The sequence below is a fragment of the Echinococcus granulosus genome (genome assembly GCF_000524195.1).
Source record: "Echinococcus granulosus chromosome Unknown EG_S00040, whole genome shotgun sequence".
NCBI lineage: Eukaryota > Metazoa > Platyhelminthes > Cestoda > Cyclophyllidea > Taeniidae > Echinococcus > Echinococcus granulosus.
In genome coordinates, this window is record NW_020170420.1 from 646,252 (window position 1) to 670,807 (window position 24,556).

The following is a 24,556-nucleotide window of genomic DNA, read 5'->3' on the forward strand; positions in this document are numbered from 1 at the left end:
ATTAATAGTTTTTTTAAGATGCATCTTTTGTGTTGATCAACTTATTTTAGGAGAAAAATTTTTCATTTTTCCGATGCTAAGGTCACTGTTGTTTAATCAGCTTCCATATAGCGCAACGTTTTGGATAACATCGCTATGAATTTCACTTTGCTTGGTAAACTGGTCTTTAAAATGCCAATTTTCGTTAGAACAAGAATTGTATGCTCCTGACTTATTGTCACAACCCCCATTAATGTGCTCCCTTTACGGTTTAAGGTAATTGACTATCGTAAACTAATAAAGGGCGCAAATCAATGTATAACGCTTGATTGTTGTAACGGACGGTTTAGCACGTGGGCAGAATGAATTAACTCTTGATAGGAAAAAATAATTGTTCATTGGGAACACATAGTCGATATTCTTATATAATTTGGCACTTTGTGAAGTCTGAATTTTTGCTACGCACTATAACCTCTGGTAGTCCATCTTTGTTATCTGACGGTCTATAACTGGAGGTAAAAGAATGAATAACAAAGCGGCTATGCTGGTGGTACTGTCAACAGCCTTCTCTTTCATCACAACAGGAGCAGACTTTGGCAAATGACGCAATCAATTAATCTTCATCCTCCGGTCCTACCCTTAATGACAAAAAGTAGCAGATACTAAGTGATTCACTTTCACTTGCATTTTTTTTGGTCAAGGTGATAACAAACCTGCTAAACTCTTGTCAGTCACACTCTTGACATTTGATAGCTCATAAATCTGAACAAAAGACAAATCACCAATTTGTCGGTAAAGGTGTAGGCTTACTCTGCGGTCGTAACTGTGGATCGCTTCGTGTCTGGGCTTCTTTTCCCATTCAGAGCGTACATGCAGTAGGCGGTGCTTATGAGTATTCTGAATGGGAAAATACTGCTTATCTTTAGCGTAATTGCCTGGTCTATATTGCTAGATTTAGGGAGGCACCCACGTTTTCTTAGATGCTACATTTAGGTGCTGTGATTAGGCACGAAATGTCTATTTTCTTACTCAAATTTATGCATCCACCAGCAATTTAGTAAATAAATTAGTGTCTACTTGCATTTTTAAGTAACGTGTTATATTGACTTGTCGTGCAATTAATTAGCATCAATCCTTTAACAATTACACAGCAAAAACCTCGGTTGGCATCAAGGATCGCAGATTCGCGGTGCTAATTCTAGCTTCTCTTAAAGACTCCTGCCAAGTCCTCTCTGATTTGTTCGTGGGATATAGTTTCTTCTTCACGTAACTCTATGGTTAAAACTTCACTGACTGCGTACCTTTCCGCTTGTTAAATGCGACTCTGTTGCACCCTTTTTGAAACGAGACTAACATGAAATGCCATTTAATGCTATTAAGTTAGCAGCCGAACTATTCGGGAAGCGAAATACTCGTTCAATATATACCAGGGCTCTTTAATATCAATTGATTTAAAAGCAATAGTTTTTTACAGGTTTTCTAAGCTCCTTCATTCACGTTGAAATGACACCCACCTTCCTTAATTAGTTTGCTAACAATGATGTCAATAAAATGGGTAGATTGATAGTATATTGATTCCCAGAAAGTAGCATTTAAACAAAGCTATTTTGTGAGTTCTGACTGGTGGCATACCATTTTGCCGAATTCGCAACACTCATTGTAATACTTACGTTGTTTCAATGTACCTTTCAGGGAGGAGACAAACAGGAAATTCGAATCCCGTGACCGGATTGTCCTCTCCCTTACCTAGTGACTGCGGCTCTCCTCCTTCTTGAACATTGTATTTTCCTCTCCATCTTGTCACCTTTAATAAAGATGTCCAAAGCGAATCAACCGGGCTTGTCTAGGAACGCTAGGAATAGGGAAGCGGAGACCGACGATTTTCGCTCCATACTCATAAAGTTTTTTTTGGATGTGTAAACAATAGCTGTGGTCCTTGTTTAGTTCCTTCAATAGCGAGACAAACTTTCAGAAATAATATTAATCCCTTTATTAAATTCCATCCTGATATCAACTAGGCGTACATACATTATTCTTTTTATTCAAATGAATTCCCACTAGGCAGTAGACTTTAAATATCTCGCCCACTTAACTATGCAGGTTTGCCTCAATCTTCCCTTTGGCTACGAATCCCGCTAAGCGCATTGGCTATGCCATGACATCACTCATTGCTATGCTTTGCATTTATCCTAAGGGCAAACAGAATGTTATAAATTGGGCTCTGAATACAGGGTTTGTTATATTCAGTAGCATGCGAATGCTTGCCGCTATCATTGTTGTCGCTTTCATCCTAGCTAATACAGGTACCTCGGTAATGCTGGTCCCGATTTCTATTTTGATAGTACTGACCACTTAACGTCTAGGCTAGAGGCTGAGTACTTTGCTTTAAAAGAAACTCTTTATATATCAATTTTTCCTGCTGACAGGTAGACAAAAGATGGATTGTCCTTTGTTTCTTAACATTAAATTCATGTCTCTAGTAGAAGTGTCCAGCACTCGCCTAGTGAACCCCACAACAAGGCTTTTTAGTCGCGTGCATTTCGAAATTTCCGTCGGTCGTTTTTTTTCCTATACTGCTTCTAATGACACGCCTTTTATCATATTAATTCTAATACTACGCAGTTTTATCTATTCATCATTTCTTAGATGCCCTGAGGTCCCCTGGCCGTTATATCTATCTTCCCCTTCACGGAGGTAAGATATAACTAACAGTACAGATTATTTTAATTTATCGCACAAACCATTCTAAGGTCAGGGATATTTAAAACACATTTTGGTGCATGGTAATTGGGAAACTAGTGACTCAAGCTTAACTTTGGCCTTGTAAAATAAATGTTCATTTTACCAGTTGTTCATTTCCTTTTGTTTTTCAGCGTTTTGCGCGAATGACTACAGCAATATTTCATTCATGAGTTCTTCCTAACATTTTAGGTTATATGGGGTATGATGCGGTGGATTCTAGTGATGATGGTCGGTTTTGCTGATTTAAATAATTATCTTTTATTTACCTTGCTACATCTAGAACTCCAACTGCAGCAAACATCAAGATAAAATTATCACATAATTAACTCTTCAACTTTTTGGCTTTATAGTTAAACTTTCTTCAAAAATGCTTTCATAAACTTTCCGCATAGTTTTTCATTATTACTTATCTGTGCCGTTAGCAGCAATATGCAACTAGTTTCAAACATGGAATTATTCGAGTTTTTAGTTTAGCCTTAAGCCATATCAGGTCACCTTTTCCTTCTAACAATTAGTTATATTTTTTCCGACTTCCATACTGTCATAATTTGTAAAGACAACTCTAGCTTTGAACACTTTAATAGTAGCAAGTTTAACGTTTTTGCTCTTGTGATAGAGGGGAATAATTCTTGATCACTTTTGTCTATGCATGTAGACCCGTGCCAGTTGCCCGTCGATCCGGGCCCAGGTCGTGCCTACTTTCCCTCGTACTACTATGATGCTCGCCAAAGCGCATGCCTGCCTTTTGTCTACGGTGGCTTGAAAGGCAATGCCAACAGGTTTAGAAGCATTTACGAGTGCGAGGCCATGTGCATTATCAATAAAGCCTAATGCCATCCTCGCCCTGTCTCAACCTTCATATCTCGCATTTTCATTAGCTGACTTCACTTTCTTCCTCTTTTAAGGATAAATACATTTCCTTACTGGCAAATTTTGTTTTAAAATTGGCAAATCCCCATGATTCATAACAGCACTGAAGTTATTTGATACTTGTGCGTATTTAATGCTTGTGTTTGTTATCTTTATGTACATAGGAAACACCAAAAGAATGGTTATTGTAATACATCGGGGAGGGAAAGGAAAGGAGCGAGTTGGGTACTGACGTAGGAGCATGGGTTATTGAAGCGTTTCATAACCTTGCCTGGGCTTTGCGACTCTTTGACATCGTCTGCCTCCTGCCCCTCCACCTCCACCGCAGAGACCGGAGTAGTGGAATTTGGACTCTCCTTAGAGAGTAAGGAATGAACCACTGAAGCACTGTCACAGTAGTGAGAAGTGAGGGTTTTTACCTTGCAGATCTTTTTATGCTTCATGCGACGGTTCTGGAACCAGGTCTTGACCTAACAATGGCCAAATGTGCCGTGTCATTTGATTTAACAGGCATCTGTCCCCGTGACTTTTAGAAATTGGATGCTTAAAATGCTGCCTAAATGCTTAAATAACCAATTTTATGCTGATGAAAGACTTTTGACTCATTCGACACTGAGGTGTAATCTTTGGAATCATCAAGGACAGTGATATAAACAATTCATGAACCTAATTGGTATTCACGTTAGCATGTGTATCTTTGCAACAATTATCTTGTATTTTTTGCGCAAAATATAAAAGGCAACTTTTAAACTTGAGCGCCACAAACCTGGGCTTCCGACAGTCCCAGAACGGAGGCGAGTTCGATCCTCTCCGGTGTTGAGAGATACCTCTGTCTTTGAAAGCGCAGTTCTAATTCCGAGAGCTGCTGATCACTGAAAACAGTGCGTGCCTTGCGTCGTCGACAGCGTTTTAGCACAGCCGAGGTGCAGGCTCCCGGAAACGCAAAAATTGAAAGCGGAGCTACTGAAATGGGAGCGTGAAGTACTAGTAGCATGAGCCAATTTTAGATTACAAAATTTGGTAACAGAATTTATGTCCCGAAAAAGCCGTTTATGAATGAAGGGGAAAAAGATGGTCGCAAAAAATAGTAGTGGCTCAAAAAACGAGCTTTTGCCTATAAATCCCTACCCAATGTTGCGGGGATCCGCACAGAATAGCTCCATCAGGTAAGGTCAATGATAGGATGCAGCAATGACTTGTTGGAAGTCAGCACTTCGAATCAACATCTCTACATTATTCTAAGCATCCTTTGCATGGCTCGAAGAGCTAATTTAACCCAACTCATACGAATCAAAGCCATGTGATAAAAGTCAAAATTGAGGCGGCGGCCGAATTTTCATAAGCCCTGTATACCTAGCCATTTGCTCCCTACGGCAAGACTTTACTCCTTCTCATACAGCAGACAGGTTTTAAGAGTAGATAGGGAAATTTTCTACTTAAATACTTCCTTATAATTGACCTCTTAGCTCCTCTTACTTGAATCTCTTGAACAAGTGTTGGAGACGGCAGTAATATATCTACAGGGGAGCTTGTCAGCAATCTCAAACTGTCGCAAGTGCCTACAGTTAAAGCGGCTATAACTAACATACTTTTAGCTACCTAATAAATTTGTTTCGGTGGTGGCAGAGGCAACTCAATAACCACAGTCCAGAGGTTCTATTGGTCTGGAATGGCCCCGATTTCCATCCACGTTTTCAGCTAATTTAATTGGTGTCCACAGGCTAAAAGCAGAAAACTACAACCAAAAACTGTCAGACAACTGCAGATACTAAAAACTGGTAGGAAATACAGGCCGTACTGTTGTGACATGCGGTCTAATATACTTCAGGTGTCACATATGTGTGACGCTGGTAGCAAACGTGTCCGTAAACTGATCTAGGACAAATTATGCATGCATTCAGTAATTTTTGCGTGTACATTTAGAAGCACAACAAAGCGATGCTTGATTTAAATTCAAAAACTTTATTTACTTATGTGTCAAGGTTGACCTATCATTGCCCTGGTTTCTATCATCCTATGGGCTATTTTGGTGCGAAATCACGTCCAATGACCACTTAAAGGCAAATTTTATCAACTTATTATGCAAAAAAATTATAATTTTCTTCCTAATTTTATCAATTTTTGGTGTTATTTATTCAATGGTAATTTCAGGAGCCACTCTTACCCGAGTTCTTCATAAAGTAAGGCAAAAGGAAACACTCGGTGGGGAACATGGCACCAATCTTCTGCTCACTCGCAGTCAAATGAATGTGTGGATTCACTTCGCAGAGAAACGAGGATACTGCTGCATTTGTTGCCCTCTGCACTGATCCCATGTCGGGTTTATCCGCGCCTTTGTCTACCGTCCCACTCAGAATGTTGTCAATGGAGAAACCCGATTTCGAAGTCAACCTTGCCTTCCTTGTTACCCTCTCCTGACGCGCAGTCTCCATTGTAAGGTGGACTTTTTCTCTATGTTTACCACAGGTGGTTAATTCGCCTTATTATTGTGGTATCAAGTCCCCCTTCCTCCTTCAATTACCAGGACCTATTTGAAATCTGATTGGTTGATGGCTCTAAGCTGCGAATGCACTGCTCGTTGATTGGCTATCTAGTGCGTAAGGAAAATGGCGTCTACTTAAGGTTTCTAACATATTTTTGAATTATTTTCTTATTACTATTGACATTGTTAAGTTAATAGCTTTCGGTACTAGTATCCACACCAGGCGAACCTATCAAGTATATTTAAATCACGCTTTTGGCCTGCTTGGTGGTGCATCTCGAGGAAAGCTACCCCCAGCAAAAAACTGATGAAATTTTTTTTCCAAATTGAAAGCGCCCATGATAAAGCATTTTCGTCTTACTATTGATGGAGCGTAGGACTAATGAGGCAATCCCATGCTCTCCAATTGGAGGGAGAATGAGGATACAGAGGAGAGAGCATCTTTCATTCAGCCCATCTCCAAACCCGTAGTGCAGTCTTCTCAACGTTAAGTTGTATGGCATGAGGAAGGAGGTCTTGTGTTGTCTTTCCGCTCCACTGTCTAGCCCACTCACCTTCAAATTGTTTAGTACCACCTGCGGCCGTCGTTATGTGACCTTCAGGAGATGAGTGAAGTCTTGTAAACAGTTTCGTCTTCAGTCCACCGCATACAAAGCAGACAAAGCCTCATGTACCGAATTGGTCCGTGCCTCAAGGAGGGCGTGATGAAGTGGGCTACTGAGTGGATGGTTTGGTGACAGCCGGTGAGACACTAATTCTGTACCACATCACAAGTCAGTCTTCACTTTCAAATAGACATCGCCAGCTCCTGAATCGTCTTCCCCCTCATGGACTGGCATCTACCCACTATTACGATGTGGAAGAGGAAATGTTTCATTAGCTTTTTTCCTTTCGAAAGATCTTTCCTTTTTCTTCGCACCATTAAAGGAATGAAGGAAAGTTTGTCACTTTGAGCTCATTATGAGCTCACAATTTGCCCTCTTTAACCCCCTCGCCCCTAATTAATCCACCAACAACGCACGAAGTGCCCAGTTAGGAGATGGAATGGACTCGCACACCTCCGCCTCCTCCTCCTCCCCCTCCTCGTCTTGATTAGGTCACGCGATGTAGCTAATTAGCAATGGGGGGAGGGTGGAGGGAGGGGTTCAGCTAAGGTAACCACTCGTTAGGGTAGTCATCAAAAATTTCGCCTATCTCTTCAGATTAAGGGGTTACTATTCTATTGTTAGATTAAAATTCCACTTAATTAGAAATTTCAGTTCATCCTTTTTTAGATAAAAAGTAGGCAGTCGGAACTGATTGATGGATATCACTTCATTGTATGAAGGAATGAAACCAAAAAAAGATTTCTGCCTAGACCATTTTCGGAATTTTTGTCATTCTTTTCCGCTCGCTTTTCCATACCATCAACGAGTCTTTGGTACTGTGGAGAGGATCTTTGGTAGCCCTCGCGGCTACGCCTCATCTACAGCAGTCTCGTTGGGGGGGAGGAGGGGGGGTCAAGGTTATTCCAGGAAAGTGACGGATCATTTTATTTCCTTTGCAACCGTGGAAGGTGCTTTGAAGTGTGCATTACTCCCGATGTATGGTTGGCTATCAGCCACCTCCAACTTCTGCGGATTTGGGCAGCCGACCGATTTTTTAGCCACTTATGTCTTCATTCAGCCTGAAAGGGATTTTCAAATTGTTACAGCTTTCGGTTCTTTCACTCCAGGTTGAATACTGGTAGTTTGAAATGGTGGATACGGGGTTAATGTGAAAAAGATAACGATAAGTAAGCTCATTGTTAATGCTGCCTCGTCAAGGTGAAATGTCTTCTACCCAACTTCTATAAGTTCCCCCCACGGCTAGGCGAACGATTGGATGGCTTTTTACTGTGGCCTCCATTGATGTAATTCATGGTTTATCCAGTGGCGAACGTCAACACGAAGGTCTTTGTACTGTGGACATACTTGTTATGGCTCCCCCCCCCTTCTCAAAGATCCTTTTTAAATTACCGGTCGAAGAGGCTCACATCATGGCCTCATCAAGGTTGGGAGGGCTTTACCTATTCACTCCTGGATTGGTCAATGGGGTGTGTCTGTGGGATGAGAGTCATAACGTAATTCGAAAAAGCCTTTTCCTCCTCCTCCTTAGTAAAGGTTCCAAACGTATGGTTGTATACTGCCATACCGATCCTGGAATCTCTCAAAGGTGACATTTTTCTCAGTCGTCAAAGAATCTTTCTCCACAATGACCATAGATAATTTGGTACTTTAAACACGAGAGATCTAGAATAATGCTTAGGGGAAAAGAAGACAATTGTACCGAGAGAGGACTCTTTTCTTGTACCTTCGTCAAAGCTAAAGCCCTTCCGTCTGATAGCATTTCTATTTGGATAAGTGATCATGGCGTCACAAATACGTGACACGTTTTCCTAATGGCTTTATGACCAAATAATTATGTAAAAAACGCATTAAATAAGTTCAAACAAAAGATAAAGACGGAGTAGTTTATAAAATTGCTCATTTTATCTGCTATGAATGGTAGGAAAATGTCGTGATTTAACATTTGTTCCGCTGTGCTTTTAAATATGTCTCCACTTTAGTTTCTGTGATTTTATCCCCCCGTGGTGGCAGCATGGCCAAAAGATATTGCTTTTCAGCCCTTCTGAATGTTTATAATAAATGTCCCTTTAGACTGGTGAGGCTTTTAAGGATTTAGGTAGGAGACTGGAAGCGCTACAGGGACTTTCGGCAAAAACTACTGATACTCGTTGTCGCACTGGGGCAAAGAAGCACTGGGTCCCTTCTTGTCGTCTTCCTACAAACACTTTGTGTATTGAACCGTTTCGTCCCCGAAGTTGTAATGTGCTAAAGTAGTGTGATAAAATCTACTGCTAACAAACGTACAGCCGATTTGAGAGGCTATTAGCCCAAACACAACAGCAGGCCACAAAATGAGCGTAAAAACCGTTGTGATTGACTTACCCGCGTATTTTAGCATACGGCTAAACAAAATACCAAATCACATTGACCTTTATCCATAATTTTTTTTTCACGTCCTGTATATTTTATTCTGCACCTCCAGTTTGCCTCGATTTAACATCAAATGTGAATTCTAGACATGATTTCAGATAGTCCGCATTCGAGCCATTCAAACACATGTAAGGATAAACTTCATTGTGTTCTGCGTAATGCTTCGACAGTTTGTTGAATTCTGCATTTGATCACGCGGGCTTCTAAGACTCTACCATTGTACTTCCTCATGGCAGCATGGCTTCTGGGCCATGCCAGGGACCCCTCAACCCTCCCGTACATTAGCATTCCACTTTCTGCCTCAGTCTTATGAATTCCTTCGACTTCAGAAAAGACTCGTAGAGGTGGTACGCCGATGGCAGCGGAAAGGCAACCCGATTCACAAGAACAAGAACAACCTGGATTTCTACTGCTGTTGGTTAAACTTAAAGGTTCAGAAGAAGGCCATCTGGTCCTGGTGCGAGAGCCTGTGAAGACCCCCAATAGAAAGGTCGAAAATGACCACCGCAGTTCGGTGTTTCGCAGGAATGGTCTTAACAATCGAAGCGATGCTGGTTGCGAATCATCCGTAATATTTCGGTACAACGCTATCTAGGGTGCCCATAGTAAAGGTGTCAGGTAATTAAGCATGCGATACTTCCTCCACCTCTCCACTACCTAAATAGAACCCAGATGGATGTGACTGGGCAGTACCAAAGTAAAAACAAAGTGGAGACGAGGAATAGGCGTAAAGCCCTATTTCCAAGAAACTATTAAATGACTCTGCTTTCAGGCCAGTGTTCAGATGACAAACGATGGGCATACAAGATTACCAGCACATAATCCCTTCCCCATTATAGGTCCCAAACAGAACGAAACTCCAAATCCAGTGGAGTGGACCAGAGAATCGGTGACGTTGCGGCCAAATATCTTTTCGGTTGCACGCGAATACGATGACTGGCGCCATTGGTTCGTGGGTGTCATTTCGTGCCGCACCGACTACGTTGTAATGGTCGACTAGGGAGGTTGAGTAAGGAGAACCCGGGAACGACGCTAAAAATGGAGGAGCCCTATGTACTACATTTATAGTTTGTTTAGCTCCGCGTTTTAGTTGCGCGGATAATTAAAGCATTGCCCGCTGGCCATGCTAGAAGCCTCTCAGCCCCTCTGTACGTCGGTAATACGATCTCTGTCCAACTCTTATGACTTCTTTCGCCTTCGGCAAAGACACTGATGGCAATATTCGCTGTGTTGAGGATTCTCACGACGAGTCTTCATGCATAACACTATAAAATTCCAAATCAAACTCAACGTCAGGGGTCAACATGGCCAAATGATTTTGGGTCGTTCACTCCTGATGAAATAGACTCAGCAACAAGAAGCAGTGCCTTACTAAAAATAAGTTAGGACCTCCATTCGAAATCGGATAAATTTTTCCCTGTTAGGATTCAGATCCTCTGGTCCTGTGGGGAAAAGTTTGGGGGGGGGGGGGTCGTGGTGTCCCCCACAAAGTATCATCGTCAAGAATGCTTTTCATTTAATGGCATTGGAAAACTTTCCGATAATAATCGCTATAAGTTTGTCAAATTGGTCTCTTTGTTTATTTTGAAAGTCCTTTATGTCATTAAATTCTTGCGGCGACTTGTTAAAACTTCGTAGGGTCTATGGTACCAAAAATACCAGTACAGGAGGGTGTAGAGACAGCCACTATGAACCGTAAAAGATCTCAACGCCAGAAACTGACTAAAAAGGTGCATAAGTTGTGAAAGCATCTTTCGCATCACTTTGCTGAATTTCTTTTGTTAAGGGGCCATTTTCAGGTTGGCAATTTTTGCCTGTACCTGTTCTAACTCCTCACTAATTATCATGAGATTTGTAATTTCTCTTTGCCTAATTGTCTGCTTCGCACGCTCTGAGAATTGAGATGCATTTAGATTGCAGGGAAAGGAATGTCGGAGCGGCGATAATTAACCCAATTCCCACTTTCACAACCAATGGGATTGCCTCAATAATCGTCCAATTAAACTTTGTAACATTTAGCCCAATTACTCATAGGTGGGAAAGCCTTTACACCTTATGCCTAAAGTATCAAAATAACCTAATTTCCTCTTTTTTAATAACCCGTTTGCATCGCATGAGTAGAAATCAAAAGGGAAAAGAAGTCTTGTTAAAATTTTCTGGTTAAATTGTTTAATCTACAAGTAGGCACTTTCGTCACCATTCAAGGTGCATTTTCATTGGTCTATTTCTATTTTCAAAAAAGTGCAACACAGCTGATATCAATCACCTAATGTTACCATGCGTTATGTATTAAAGGCGAGGTTATAAATAAGTTAACTAGTTGTCACTCAACTTTACGGCCCTCGACTTCTTTTAAGTCTCGACCTTGAAGCTCTCCGTGACCGCCACGCCTCTGCCTTGGCCAACTCAAGTCAAGTCGGTCAGCAAAGTGATTTCTACCAGTGGGAAAATTGATCCTAAATGATGATCTGCCATTACTTTGTAGCAAACTTCTCATAAACAATTTGTCTGGTTTGTTTCAGGTCTCTCCACCTTTAGTGATCATGGTACACCAATGATAGCGGAGAGTGGTGACCAGCAACTGGTGCCTCAGCCATAAGTCTTCACGGATACCGTCAATCCCAGCCGATACCCGATAGACTATGGCGGGTACATTCGCACGTACCACTATAGGCCTGCAGTCCACTGTAAGATATAGGAGTTCCCACCGTAGGGAAGACCTGAGAGACTGGTAACAGCAGGTGATGAGGGAGGAATCCCCAGTTACCCACATGCGGGGCGATTCATGATTAACTCGAAAGACTAGCCTCCTAACCTCTGTCATTGAATTCTCATCACTTCAACCGCATAATTTGCGTTCCGTTCTGGAAGAAGCCTTTGGAATTGCAAGCATTTTATTAGTAATCCAGGTAGACACCTGTTCCCACCCAATTAAACGCAAGCCGTAACTGTAGCCACCTCCGTCCCCCCATCTCTTCTTATCCCCTAAATGCCCGTTCTATTTCACACGTGATTGTGTGATAATGGATCCCAAGAAAAGGTGAGAATCACTAAAAGACATACCAACAGAAATAAAAGGATGGATTGGAAAAGGCAGTAGCCCAATCCCACCCATTCAAACGCGTGGCATCTCCTCTCACAAGTCCAAATTGTGGCATAATTAGGTCTTCCGTTGTCTTGTAGGAAGAGGACTTTCTTCCGGGTTGTCTTCCTAGTGCACCTTCAAGTTTTATGGCATTGAGTGGATAGGGAGGTCTCGACCGCAGCAAGCCTTCAGCAAGTGAACAAGTCTGTCTATACTTCACCACACACAAGTTAAAGTGGAGTGTGAGCTAGAAGTGATGAGAGGGTCACGCTCCACATGTCAGTAAGTCGGTGAACATGTGGATGAAGGCGTGGTTTATGGAGTAAGATGAACGAGTTCGTAATAAAGTGGAACTTCTTGCCACTTGCTGCTAATACGCATGACATCCGCTTTCTTAAAAGCCCTTGCCACGGCACAATTAAACCAAATGATGTAAGTTCCTACTCCTCGTAATCAATGGTAGGAAGACCCGCCTGAACTTGGCACGTCGATGGTTGAGCAGCGCAAAATCAGGATCCAAATTTTCCTTGGGCCATTCCTCAATGGTACGTTGTTCCGCTGTAACATTCCGCACCTTCTACTCATGGTGTGAGATCTCAGTTTCTAAGCGAAACTTCTGCCTCAAATATGGTACTGAATCAGACTTGGTTCATGAACCCCACAATTTGAAGTCATATCCACCAGGTTCAGTTGACATTTCATTAGCATCAAAAAATAGGGGGGAGGGGGAAGAAAAAAAATGCTTTGTAAAAGTGGGGATCGTGACAAGCCTAGAGGCCGAACAGCAATGGTGCTTGTCAACTTATATCAAAGTCTTAGCAACGAATTGGTACTGTAAAGAACACTTCAACCTACCCGCTTACCTTCTATACACCAAAACAATAATCCAGTAAAGTCTCGTAGGGCAACGCACCCAGTGTCGGAGTCAAAAATCAACCCACCTAGCATCGAAAAGCACCTGGCACCCATTGCCGGGCCTTATAGCCAACCGGTCAAGACCTCGTCCCCGCAGCTTTTCAGAATTTGACATGAGCAACTTCGTACTTATTAAATTTAAGTAGCAAAAACCGAACCCCTTCACACAGCACGACTGATACTTTGTAAGACCAACAGGTGCGCAGCGATCAAGACTTAAAAACTCGGCCACTTGGCTAGGTGAAGGAATCCACCCTTTCGTCGTAAAGGCAGTTAGTTCGAGGAAACAATTCTCAGATGTGCCCTAATAATTAAGTCTTAACTGGAAAAGCACACCACCTCGGAACCGTAGGCCAACACAAAATCAAACGACCCCAGAGCATAATTCAACAAATGAATTAGCGTTAACTCCTACCAAAACATTAAATCACCAGGTGAATCAACTTTCAAAAACGAATAATGCGACTTCACCAAACGTTATATCAGGACTTTGCAAATATTACACAGTTCAGCGCATAAAACAATATACCCACGCATACACTTTATTCATTTACTCCTTATCGGACTTCGCAACAATGACACGAGTACCACGGATACGACCAGTGCGTCTAGCAGCAATGAGACCGACCTTCCTACCGTGGGAGGCGTCTCTGCGGATGGTTGACGGTTTGCCAATGTGCTGATGATTACCACCACCATGAGGATGTTCAACGGGCTGGAAAAGGAAGGAACATTAACTGCAAGTCTATATAGAAGTAAGTACAAGCCAAGGACAAGAAGAGAACTCACGTTCATACAGACACCACGAACGTGTGGCCAGCAGTTACGCTTAGCTTTGTACTTGTGATAGGCACGGCCTGCCTTCAGAATAGGCTTATCAATACGTCCACCACCGGCGACAAGACCAACCATAGCACGGCAACCCGAGGAAAGAACTTTCTTCGCGCCAGATGGCAGCTTAACGCGGGTCCTATTTGTGTCGTGATTGTGAGACACAATGGTGGCATAGGTACCACCAGCCCGAGCAAGCCTGCCTCTATCGCCGTTCTTCTCTTCTACATTGCAGATAACTGTACCCTCAGGCATGGAGCCAAGGGGTAACACGTTACCAATCTAATTTTTAATAAAAAGTACTTCCTAAACCTTGTTTCAAACCTGTAAAGCAGCCTTCTTCCCGCAGTAGACGAACTGACCAGTATGCATTCCCTCGGCAGCGATAAAAAGCTGCTTAATGTGCCTGTAGGAGTACATATCACGGAAATCAACACGAGCCAGAGGAGCACCACGACCAGGATCATGGACGATTTCCCGAACAACACCACGGATATACCCATGTCTTTCTGAATAGTCTACGGGGCGCAACTTGGCAGGACCCTTCCGATGTTTAACGTGCGCTCTGAAAACACTTCCCGCTCCCTTACGCTGACTCCTGATTACGCGTCCCATGAATTGGCTACAAAAAGTGCGACAAACAGCACACGACAAGAATCAAACGCGAAATTGTGGCGGGGCAAACTTAAACAAATTTTTGTGCCACGAAAATGTCTAAAGCAACGCAGTCACTTCAAAAATCCCAACCTTACCAAGAAAATGATTAGTGCACAGGGTATTTGCAGGCATTAGATCAATAAAAATTAAAGCCAAAATTTTTTAAGGAATAACTGTTAGCTAATTACTTGTACAAAGTATTTGACACATAAAAATTTTTAAAATGTTTATTTAAATGTAGTGGAAAAAAAGAGCTGCATTCTTAAATGTTAGGTTCTGGAAACACCGATGTTTTAAGAGATTAGAAAATTTGATTATTTTGCAAGCCCCTAAACTGAAACTATTTATTGCTTACTATATTTTTAGCCACTTTGCTAGCTTAAAGTTAATTCTTACAACAGATATCGTATGTAGTGCACTCGTGACTCTGTATATTGATGACTGAGAATTTTTATCAAAAACGATTATGCTGTTGTACTAAAATTACCCTTGATTGTTTACGTTACGAGTAAGATTTGCTTCATTTCAGAGAACACAATTTCTTCTAACTGCTGCATTGATTGGCATGATATTTTCGTTTTACTAAATCATCCCATTTACCTGCTGGTACTTGTTTTTGAATTTTTTGAGGCTTGGAGGATGAGTGGATTTGTTGCATATTATACATCGTGGGGTTTGTATTATGCAACTTTTCACTCCTACATCAAGTCTGATCGCCTTTTTACGTCTGATTTACTACTTTTCGTAGTTTCATTTGGTTCTTTTTCCAGAAGATTCACATTTGTGCTCTGTATTAAACTAGGTAACTTGCGTTCTTAATTTTTTGCCTCTCCTTTCCTTGGCTTTGTGCGTTTTTTTGCTTAGATTTTTAATTTAATTCTGATTAGCAGTATTCTTTGCTATGGGCACATAGATGACTTAGAACCGGATTTCGCTTGCACAAGTTAGCTTGGCTGTATTTGGAAGCGCAACCGTTATGAGTTACCCAAATCCTGATCTGAAGTTGGGTTCGTTTTGTGCATTTTTTTGTTTGCGTCTTAATATTTTCCTGGCTGTGGATATCAAACAATGAGATTTTGTTGAATCCCAGCCGTGCGGCTCCCTTATTTAGCGGTATCAGCCATCATGGTTGTGTTTTTTTCTTGTTAACGAAGTAGTTTGACACTTTCTCACTTGAGTCACTTAGGTTAACGGAAATTTGGTGGCTTTGTCAGGGCGGCCTGGGATTTCATAATTTTCTCTGGTCATGTGTATACCTAATCCATTCATGCTTAATAGAATCGGTAATTTAGTTGTCCTGTTTTTTCCAATCAAGCATCTTAAATTTTGGAAGGGTGTAAACTTTCTTACCCTATGAGCATCTTAATAGTCAATTTAGGATAAGTGGGAGAATTTATTTGGGCTTCTCCCAAAACTATTTGCCTCATTTAATGCCTTTCGAAAAAGGTGACATCCGTAAGCTATCCATTTTCTCATGGTAATTCTTGATGCATGACGCGGTGTCATATCGTGTTCCGAGGCACGTGTGGTTTCAGGGTTGCTTTTTTCTTGGCACGTTGTAGACGCGTTAGCAACCATTCGGGGCTTAATGTACGCGTCTTTCATGTCATTTTGACGAACATTCCTGGGGCCCACCCCCAGTTTATCAGTGGAAGACTGTCACTAATTCAATCTCTAACAATCGGTTCAATTTTTGGCTGGGCCAAGTATAAGCACGAGGTTCCACCTCTACTACTCAGTGTTGCGAGTGCTTTTCACAAGCCTTTTATGCATTTTATTAAACACTCTAAGGTCTCATGACGGATTGACACAAGGTAGTACGAGTGGTGTGGGTTTCGATAGGATTTAATCTTTTTAGCTTTGGCTGCTAGGCGCCTGGTGGCTCAGGGATTGCATCCTTCGAGCTTTCAAGCACGAATGGCTTCTGATTTCTGAGTCTACCCTAACTAGGGAGGCTTTCTTATCCTAATCTTGTTCCACTAGTGTTTTAAAATTATTTTTAAAAATAACATTGTCGTCTAAATGTAAGTTCTTTTGCAAAAATGGAAATTGAATTCATAAAACACCTAATTAACTACCTCGATTAAAAACGCATCAACAATGAGCTTCTCCTAGGTATTCAAACGATGTTTAGAGTAATTTCTTCAGACCTTATTAATTCATCAATCTTATGGAGTACAGCCGAAATGGTTGCCCCTCTTAGCGCCAGAAAGAGCAACTTGCGCCTCGACTCAATTCAGTCTCCGCCCACTTGCGCCACAGGTGAAATCACAAGTGTCTCGTCTCCCAGGAGGATGTTTTCTTACCTTCTTAAGGGACGAATTTACCTTCACAACGGCCATTTACAAACTATCAACTGGTTTTGGGATTTGTGCAAGATGGATTGACGACCCATTACCATGATTGGAGCGGAAAAGCTCCACATCTGTCACGGAGATTATTTTTTTGTAGGGACGGTTCTCTACCGCCACCTCATCCGAAATTTTTCATGTTTTAAAACTCGCCAACTAAATCGGCATACAAAGGCTGCCAATTCGGTCAGGCTTCTACTCGATCTATCCTCGGTCATTTTGGGTCGTTCTCAGATCCGGCTTGGAATCCCAGAAAAAAGGAATTTTGTATCGAGTTTGGGACACTTGTACGTTCTTAAGGCGTTTTTATGAGCATTTCCCCTCATCTGTTGCGCATCCCCAATTTTAGCTAGGCAAAAAGCAGGCACCAAGTTTACCTCTGATATGAGCCATCCAGGATATTCTGAGATTGGACCTTCATCCCGTCTTTGACATTAAGTATGGTAATTCAGAAACCCCATTTCTTCGTGGTCAGAGTCAGCGGTGGTCCTGATCTCTTCTAAAAATACTTCCTCTGTGATAATGACAGGAATCCCATATCCTCTACGCTATTTGAAAACCACCTTATTCCGCTTCATCAAAGGAAAAGCCGACTCCAAAAGGGAATGTCCAGGTTGGATATTAATTAGTTGAAGCAACCATCAGTACAAACGAGAATCCTTCTTCAAAGCTAGACTCAGAAGTCAGCCAACGAAGCCCAAATTGTTCTTTATTTAGATTGGGCTCATTTATCTATGTCTCCAATGTAGCGTCTCAGATTCTCCCAGAAGCCAATGTTGAAAAACGGTCTCTTTGTGATTGCAAACCGGTCCGGAGGGTAGTGTCACCATAACCGGAGTACAATCAGCCAAGAATGGGGAGCCAAAGTAGTTTGATGTAAATTCAAACAGATGTCAAAGCGCTACAGGAGAGGCAATAGCAATTGAAAAGCCCAAACCAAAGTAGGTGCTGGGACCCTAAATTCTACCCTGACAAAATTGCTGCCAGTCACGTGGCATGAGACGCCTCCACTTTGTTTCTGAACCACCCAGCAGTCACAAACACGTAACGCATTCCTTACCAGTTGATGATAACGGTGAAATACATGCAGGATGTTCCTGGCCTGGTACTCCCAATCCCCTTTCTGCCTGTTGAATCGGCAAGTTCGATAGTGCCAGTGTCGGTGCTAGGTTGGGTCAATAAAGCACACTTGGACTGCGGTGATCGGTTTCCCCCTAGGCCCTGGTAGCGACCAAATTAAGCGCATGGGAACGGGAATGTCACAATTTAGTGAGGTACTAGGAAAACCATCTTTCACCTTACAAAGGCATAAAATATATGCAGCATTTTATAAAAAAAAAGTCAAGTTAGCACATTTGGATGTAACTGAATAACAACATTCTGACAATCTGACAGGGGAACTTGTGACGCCTCCAACTCCGGTAGCTTGATCGACAGCCCCAGGGGAATGTTCACTGCTTGACCAATCAAAAGCCCTGGGTCCAAGAAGGAGGACTGCAAAACGTAGGGAAAGATTAATGTTCTTAAATTGCCTTTTTTTCCCCAGGAGTTGTAGCCACTAGATTGTCTCACCTGATGAATCTGGGCCTCCGAGAGTTTCATCATTTCCGCGAAGCATGAGGGCAGTATCTGTATGAAACACAAGGATTAAAGAGAGCCTCCAACTTACGCAAACTTTGAAACGCCGTTGCTGAACTTTGTCAGTAACTTCCACGAAAATTTCAACCGCATGAAAAGGTCTGTCGATTCTTGCTTCGCACCGAGAACACTCCAGATGGGTGGTAGATGGATTCGACGTGGATGCCTTCTGTTTCAGAGCATCGGAAAGGCAGCCAGTGCACAGGGGCCACACTTGGGAGGATGATGAATCAACGTCCATGACTGTACCTATGTATCAAATAGCAACATTTGTTGCATTTGTACCGCAACTAATGCATGTACTACAAGGTACTTCTAAAGCCCCCTTTTGCAAACATGTTGCCGTGGCAGTCTTGCACACACTGATGCGTGCCAAGTCTAGCCACACAAGTAGTACCAGTAGCAAGGCACACACTTCTTGTGTGTCCCGGTCCAGACACTGGTGATTGCACTAGCAAGCAAGTGGTAGGTGTGTGAAATCTTGGGGATGGTCTTGTCTACCGAAGACTAAAAGCCAAGTATAGTACATTGATGGGATGGGGAAGCGTTCAGCCGGAGTGAGACATTGGAATGATGTAGTCGTTTTCGAGACGCCCGTAGCACAGCAGTTAGACTAGCATTCAACACGGAGCACCTGTCGTCAAAACGAGCCTCAGAACAGCGGCAGCACGCAGATTCACCACCGTTTCAATATGGATGACGAAGTGAGGTAGAAGGGGTCAACTGTACCAACGACTCCTTCTGTTCCGAAATTCTTCAGGCCAGTAATTAGCTGCACGCCGAGAGAAGTGACTCAGGAAGGGCAGTTTTTTCTTCAATTTTTGACACTTTTCTTTTATACACCCAGACATGCCGGCTTTGCTTTAACATCCTCCTCGTAGCTCATAATGACGCAATCTTAAAGCGCAACGTGCTCTGGTTGATTGCAGGTTTAGTAAGTGTTCTAATGTGGGAGATGATCGAAATCTTAGGTCCAAATGGGTCAGAGGTGGGGCATGAACCGAGGCCAAAGCGCCGGTTACAAGTGACGTGTAGACAGTCATAGCTAAAGCGACAGATAAGTAGCACAACGGGTGTTGTTTGAACGCTGCCGAAACATTTAAAACCCGATGGAGAAGGCTTTTAAAGAAGCTAAAATTGGGCTATTTATTCGAGAACAGATTGAATTCCTCTGCCATCAAGATGCAAGGGTACCACGTTTGATTATCAGTGAGATGGTCAAGTAGGTTTGGGAGTGGCAATATTTCCTCCGATGGTATAGAAGATTACGCAAGCTTAAATGAAAAGATTCAGAACTTTTTGTAGAAGGAATTATCTACAAAAGCGGTGAATGATAAGTAAAATCTGACGACCTAGCACCTCCATATGTGACGAAGATCTGAGGTATAACCCAGAAAAAGCTGGGCGGCATTAAAAGGTCAACGGAGGAACGGGAAAGAGATAAACAGAGATTTGGTTACTACTAACAAAAGTTATGACAGTTTAAACCTTATCAAAATCTAAGACGGATCACTACGATTGGAATCGAATCCCTCCTCCCCGAGATGAAAGATCATGGCATCATTTGCGTTCTTACTTTGGGGTCAATTGCACATCACCTGACAATACAGCCAATATGGAATGGCAATTACTAGGAGTGTTGATATGACGCTAAAACAAGACGGAAACCTGTAGTGGAACGGGATTTGTTTTGCTTGGGGTGCAGTATTACGCGGGCCACTTTAGTCATCCGTGCTTCAGTCCAACATGGCGGCAGCACCGAGCTCCTCCCCTATGCCGCCTATGTTACCAGTGTTCGAAAAATAGTAATAGTAATAGTAATCATTGGTATACTAAGACACAAAAAGTTATTAGTCACGTTCTCCCATGAATTGCATTGCTAGCGTCACTCTAGCAGTACAGAAATATTCCTCGTTGAGGAGCCTTCACCAAGAGCACACAACAAATCTGTCGAATGCGACTTTCAGTTAAATTTAGCGCAAAAGAAAAACGCCTTTAAAAATCCTACCTTAAAGCCGATTGGCTTAAAACAGTACCTGCCATTGTTATTAAACTGGCTTTTCTATCTCGAGAAGCCCCCGCGAAGCCGGGCCACTGATGGCCGCGGGTGTGGTCAAGCCGCCTTTCCGGAAGTCGTGCCACCTCAGTCAGATCGACCCGACTGAACGCGTCCAGAATGAAGAGACCTAGGTGAGGGAAGGACAAGTCTTTGTGTAAATGTTCAGCTAGTTTTTCCGGTAATTGTGACAACTGAACCACATTTCAGCTATAAAGATCACTGCACTGGTCACTCCAGCCTCAGCATAGTAGGGACTGAAACTGCACAGTGAAATTAATGCGTGAGCCACCTTGATGCTAATTAGGGATGCTCCTAGTGCATTGTGCTAATAATGATTAGCTTGAAAATTTTAACCTCTTAGGTCATTCATAAAGCTCAATTTTTATTTGAGCAGATTAAGGTTATAAGGAATGAAAAGCTGCATGCTCCAAATGGACGCAATAACACAACCTATCGCGTATTTATACCATGGTAGTGCAAAAAGACTGGGGTTTATGAAACTTTAATTAGTACACACGAGAGAGTCACAGCTATCAAGCTTCTCTTTTGTGTAGTAGAGCTAAGTCTGCTATAATTTAAGGAGTGCCCAAATATGTGGAGAAGCACGAAGGGAGGAGGGTGGCATTGTCAATCACGCCGATTTTTGGCAACAACTTGGACCTCAAGTTCTGTCTCATGGCTAATAGTGGGGCGAGACCATAATTCAATGCGTCGGAAATGCTCACAAATACATATATGAATGGTAGTGGAGCCTGAAGAACTGCCACCTTTTTAGAGTGGCAATGAGGTGGAAAGGAGACGCAGATTGAGGAAACAGTTGCTTTATATTGTTTGATACATTGAATGGATTTTGCTTTTAAGCTCTTCAAATACAAAATGTGTGTGCGGTACTCCAATACTTAACAAATGAATGCCTCCAAAATGGGACGTACAAGGTTGACTCTGTCGAGATCTGCCATAATTAAAGTCATTTTCCTATAATGGGAGTCCATAATACGATCTTTTTTTCTACCTTGATTTAAATTTGCTTGAACATGGTTATAATGATCTAAGCAGAAAAGACCGAGGTGATGGAAGACCAATGTTGAACACGTTTATGTTACCAGAGCAGAGATTAAGTTGTGGTAGACTAAGAAGGGCTGCACAATAAAGCACATATTTGAAGCAAATCTTGTCGTGCAACAAAGGAGGCATAATTGAGCAATGGAGTGTCAATTTGAGTCACTTGAAAATGATCATTTGCTCAAAAAACATATACTACGTAAACAGCCCTTTCCAACATTTCAGTAGCAATAAGAGTCTATAGTCCACATTGACGATAGGTTTCTGCAAACCAGGGCCAAAGACGAGAACGTTTTGAGGATCCTAACTTCCACGCTTTCTAAGTAGAGAATCATATTAGCAAAGTGGTTCCAGATTCAGTCACAGGAACCGCTTCGGAATATCAGCAATTGTCGTCGCAAAGTGTCGGTGATAGTTTTGCCACCTCAGAAGCACTTTTCCAGTGCCGAAAAGCAACTATTTTTTTTCACACCTAGCTTAACCATGATCTGTTGATGCGACAAAACCTTTTGTCATTGTGGTCGAAGAAAGGTAAGGCTAGGGGCAATTCTCCCTACGACATTCTTTCAAAAAAAGGCCATCAGCCGTCTAGGCTGCTTACTAGCTCCGCCGGTTCGCACCAAAAATTCCATCACTATTTTTGACATTTTACCTGCACCAAACCTTGGTGCTGATTCACGAGTGTGGTAGCAGGCAAGTATACCGGTTTCCATTGCAGTTACTCTCAGCTTACCATTACGCAGTTTACTCGTGAAGATTAAAGTCACCTGTCGGAGGGAAACTTCTCACGCGATCACATTGTCACATTGCGCAGATTACCAAAACAGCCACCTTGCCAACCAAAAAACAATTCATTCACGCCTAATAATTCCGTGAGAGCTCTTCTGCTATCAAGTCTAAACGTCAACTCTGCTGACTACTTTCAGTATTTTTGGTAAAATTGTACCGGTAATCAAACTGTATCGGTGGATCATCCGCTGCTTAAGTATCCACAGCTTTCCACAACCTTGGCTTCTGGCTTAGACCTTCCTCGCGGTTTACTTAATTAATTTCAGTAGTAAAATCAGCCACTGGAGCATGACTATCGTCTGGGATAGCCCAGTGATTCTCGAAGTACGAAAGTTATCGGTTAAAACTCGACGATTCTTCCTCACAATAACAGCACACGAAAGAAAAGATAGAGTAGAATACGAACTACATACCTCAAATACTCAATCAAATTGGGCAGTTTAGACTTGATAACTCAGAAAAAAATTTGCAAGTACGACACCCACCGTGCGCAACAATAGCGCCAACGATGAACAACCGGACGCGGTAGGACCGATGCTGACCGTAGTCGAGGGTGGCACAAGGAGAGAGGTGGTCGGAGCTGATGAGAAGGGTCAGAGGCGTGACAGCGTTGGCACTGCAGAGCACCAAGTACACCGTACCCTGAGAGGGGGTCGACTCAGTGGAGATTGCAAAGACGGTTGAAAGTTGGTGATCTTCATTGTCAGTTAGAGTACCTCGATTGCCGGCTAGGATTCGTTCTGCGATCAGTGAACCCGAGGGGAACTTGAGGCAGGAAAGGAAAGACTTATTCGTGTAGTGGTTGTCCAACTTACACTCAAAGGCCGAAGCAAAAGAAAGACAACAGGGGACACCTTCCATTTGTCACTGAAATGTCTCACCTAGTCCACATCCGTTTAATTTATGCCCTGGAACTCATTGAGTTATTCAGCAATATTATAAAGTGGGTTGCCTATTTGATGACTCGGAAGTTCTAGGACCAAGTTTTTGGATTCTACCACAGCCTCCAACCAGATAGGTAATAGACTTCAGAGCGGATGTCTTGATTGACCAGTGTAATGAGGTACGGTCACCGGTTACGTTCCTGGTGGCTGGGAAGTAAAGACTGACGGAGAATGAGTCTACCTTTTCCAAACTATTCATCAGACGCACCCGAATATTTGCAAACTTGGGTGACCGCAGTCTAACAATAAAGGCGAACGATTTGAACTGGTCATCAGTTGAGGACTTTAGATTGAATCACCCGCACTTCCGACTCACATTTTTGCCGTACGTCAGGAGAACATCAGTCTCGTGCATGCCCATCTTCAAACAACGATCTTTCATCGAAGTTTGTCACTTTCTCGTCGAAAGTGCAGTCCCGTAGGTTTTGTGGCAACATCAGGTTGCAACACTGACTAAATTTGGCTGTACGCAGCTTTGCATGCATCATTTTACAAAGCGAGATCGACGTTGAACAGGTCCTCGGACCGTTTGGACTATGGGTCAAATGCAACGCTATCCTCTGGATCGCAATGGTCCTCCGTAATACTATTTGCGACAGCGGCAACAGATTGACACCTTTAATCCGACTGTGGCGTGGCTGGATCGTGAATTCCTGCAGCAGTATCCAACATGTTGGATCGAGGTTACCAAACTGTGCCAGCTAAAGCTTTAAAATCTTGTTTAGACCATTGGCGGAAAAGAGTACGGTCCATTTTTTATAAAATACTGCGTCGCCACTGTCAAAAACTCATCAATTTGTGTTAGATGATTCGTCAAGCCTTGTTTCTTTCAACTCCTGTGTGGTTTAAGATGGTTTCATGAGCCTCATTCCATTGTAGTTCTCAGTTCGTCGTCTACCGCTTTGGACTTAGCTCACATTCTCCATTCCATTGTCAAAATCGCCAAAAAAGGAACAACTGGCGCGCTACGACAACAATTCACAGCCTCATTAAGAAATTTCGCTAAAAAGGTTAATTCGAAGGTCGTATCTGCATTGAAAATGGCATCGATACGCCTCCAGGATATGAAAATAACACAAGTGGGCATTGTGAAAATATCAGAGACATCAATTACGCACCGCTTGGACGTTCAAAA

General features: G+C 42.5%; 4 protein-coding genes across 4 annotated transcripts; 1 reads left to right on the forward strand and 3 right to left on the reverse strand. All coding sequences in view use genetic code 11, as the record gives it.

Annotated features, from left to right (window-relative positions):
• Positions 1–135: 135 nt before the first annotated feature.
• Positions 136–3,552, forward strand: EGR_05483 (Textilinin-1; the record flags this gene model as incomplete). The annotated part of the gene is made up of 6 exons (XM_024494732.1): positions 136–154; positions 1,730–1,820; positions 2,080–2,282; positions 2,626–2,673; positions 2,911–2,949; positions 3,377–3,552. 6 exons carry the CDS (start codon positions 136–138, stop codon positions 3,550–3,552), a joined length of 576 nt encoding a protein of 191 aa, XP_024350917.1.
• A 221-nt stretch (positions 3,553–3,773) lies between these two features.
• On the reverse strand, positions 3,774–6,023 carry EGR_05484 (Brain-specific homeobox protein; the record flags this gene model as incomplete). Its single annotated transcript, XM_024494733.1, has 3 exons — positions 3,774–4,061; positions 4,358–4,551; positions 5,756–6,023. 3 exons carry the CDS (start codon positions 6,021–6,023, stop codon positions 3,774–3,776), a joined length of 750 nt encoding a protein of 249 aa, XP_024350918.1.
• A 7,617-nt stretch (positions 6,024–13,640) lies between these two features.
• EGR_05485 (60S ribosomal protein L8) lies at positions 13,641–14,536 on the reverse strand (the record flags this gene model as incomplete). The annotated part of the gene is made up of 3 exons (XM_024494734.1): positions 13,641–13,805; positions 13,880–14,203; positions 14,246–14,536. The coding sequence occupies 3 exons, from the start codon at positions 14,534–14,536 to the stop codon at positions 13,641–13,643; spliced, it is 780 nt and encodes a 259-aa protein (XP_024350919.1).
• Positions 14,537–18,270: 3,734 nt separating this feature from the next.
• On the reverse strand, positions 18,271–23,803 carry EGR_05486 (hypothetical protein; the record flags this gene model as incomplete). Its single annotated transcript, XM_024494735.1, has 6 exons — positions 18,271–18,423; positions 18,502–18,558; positions 18,599–18,816; positions 20,604–20,753; positions 22,963–23,242; positions 23,738–23,803. The coding sequence occupies 6 exons, from the start codon at positions 23,801–23,803 to the stop codon at positions 18,271–18,273; spliced, it is 924 nt and encodes a 307-aa protein (XP_024350920.1).
• Between the last annotated feature and the right edge of the window lie 753 nt (positions 23,804–24,556).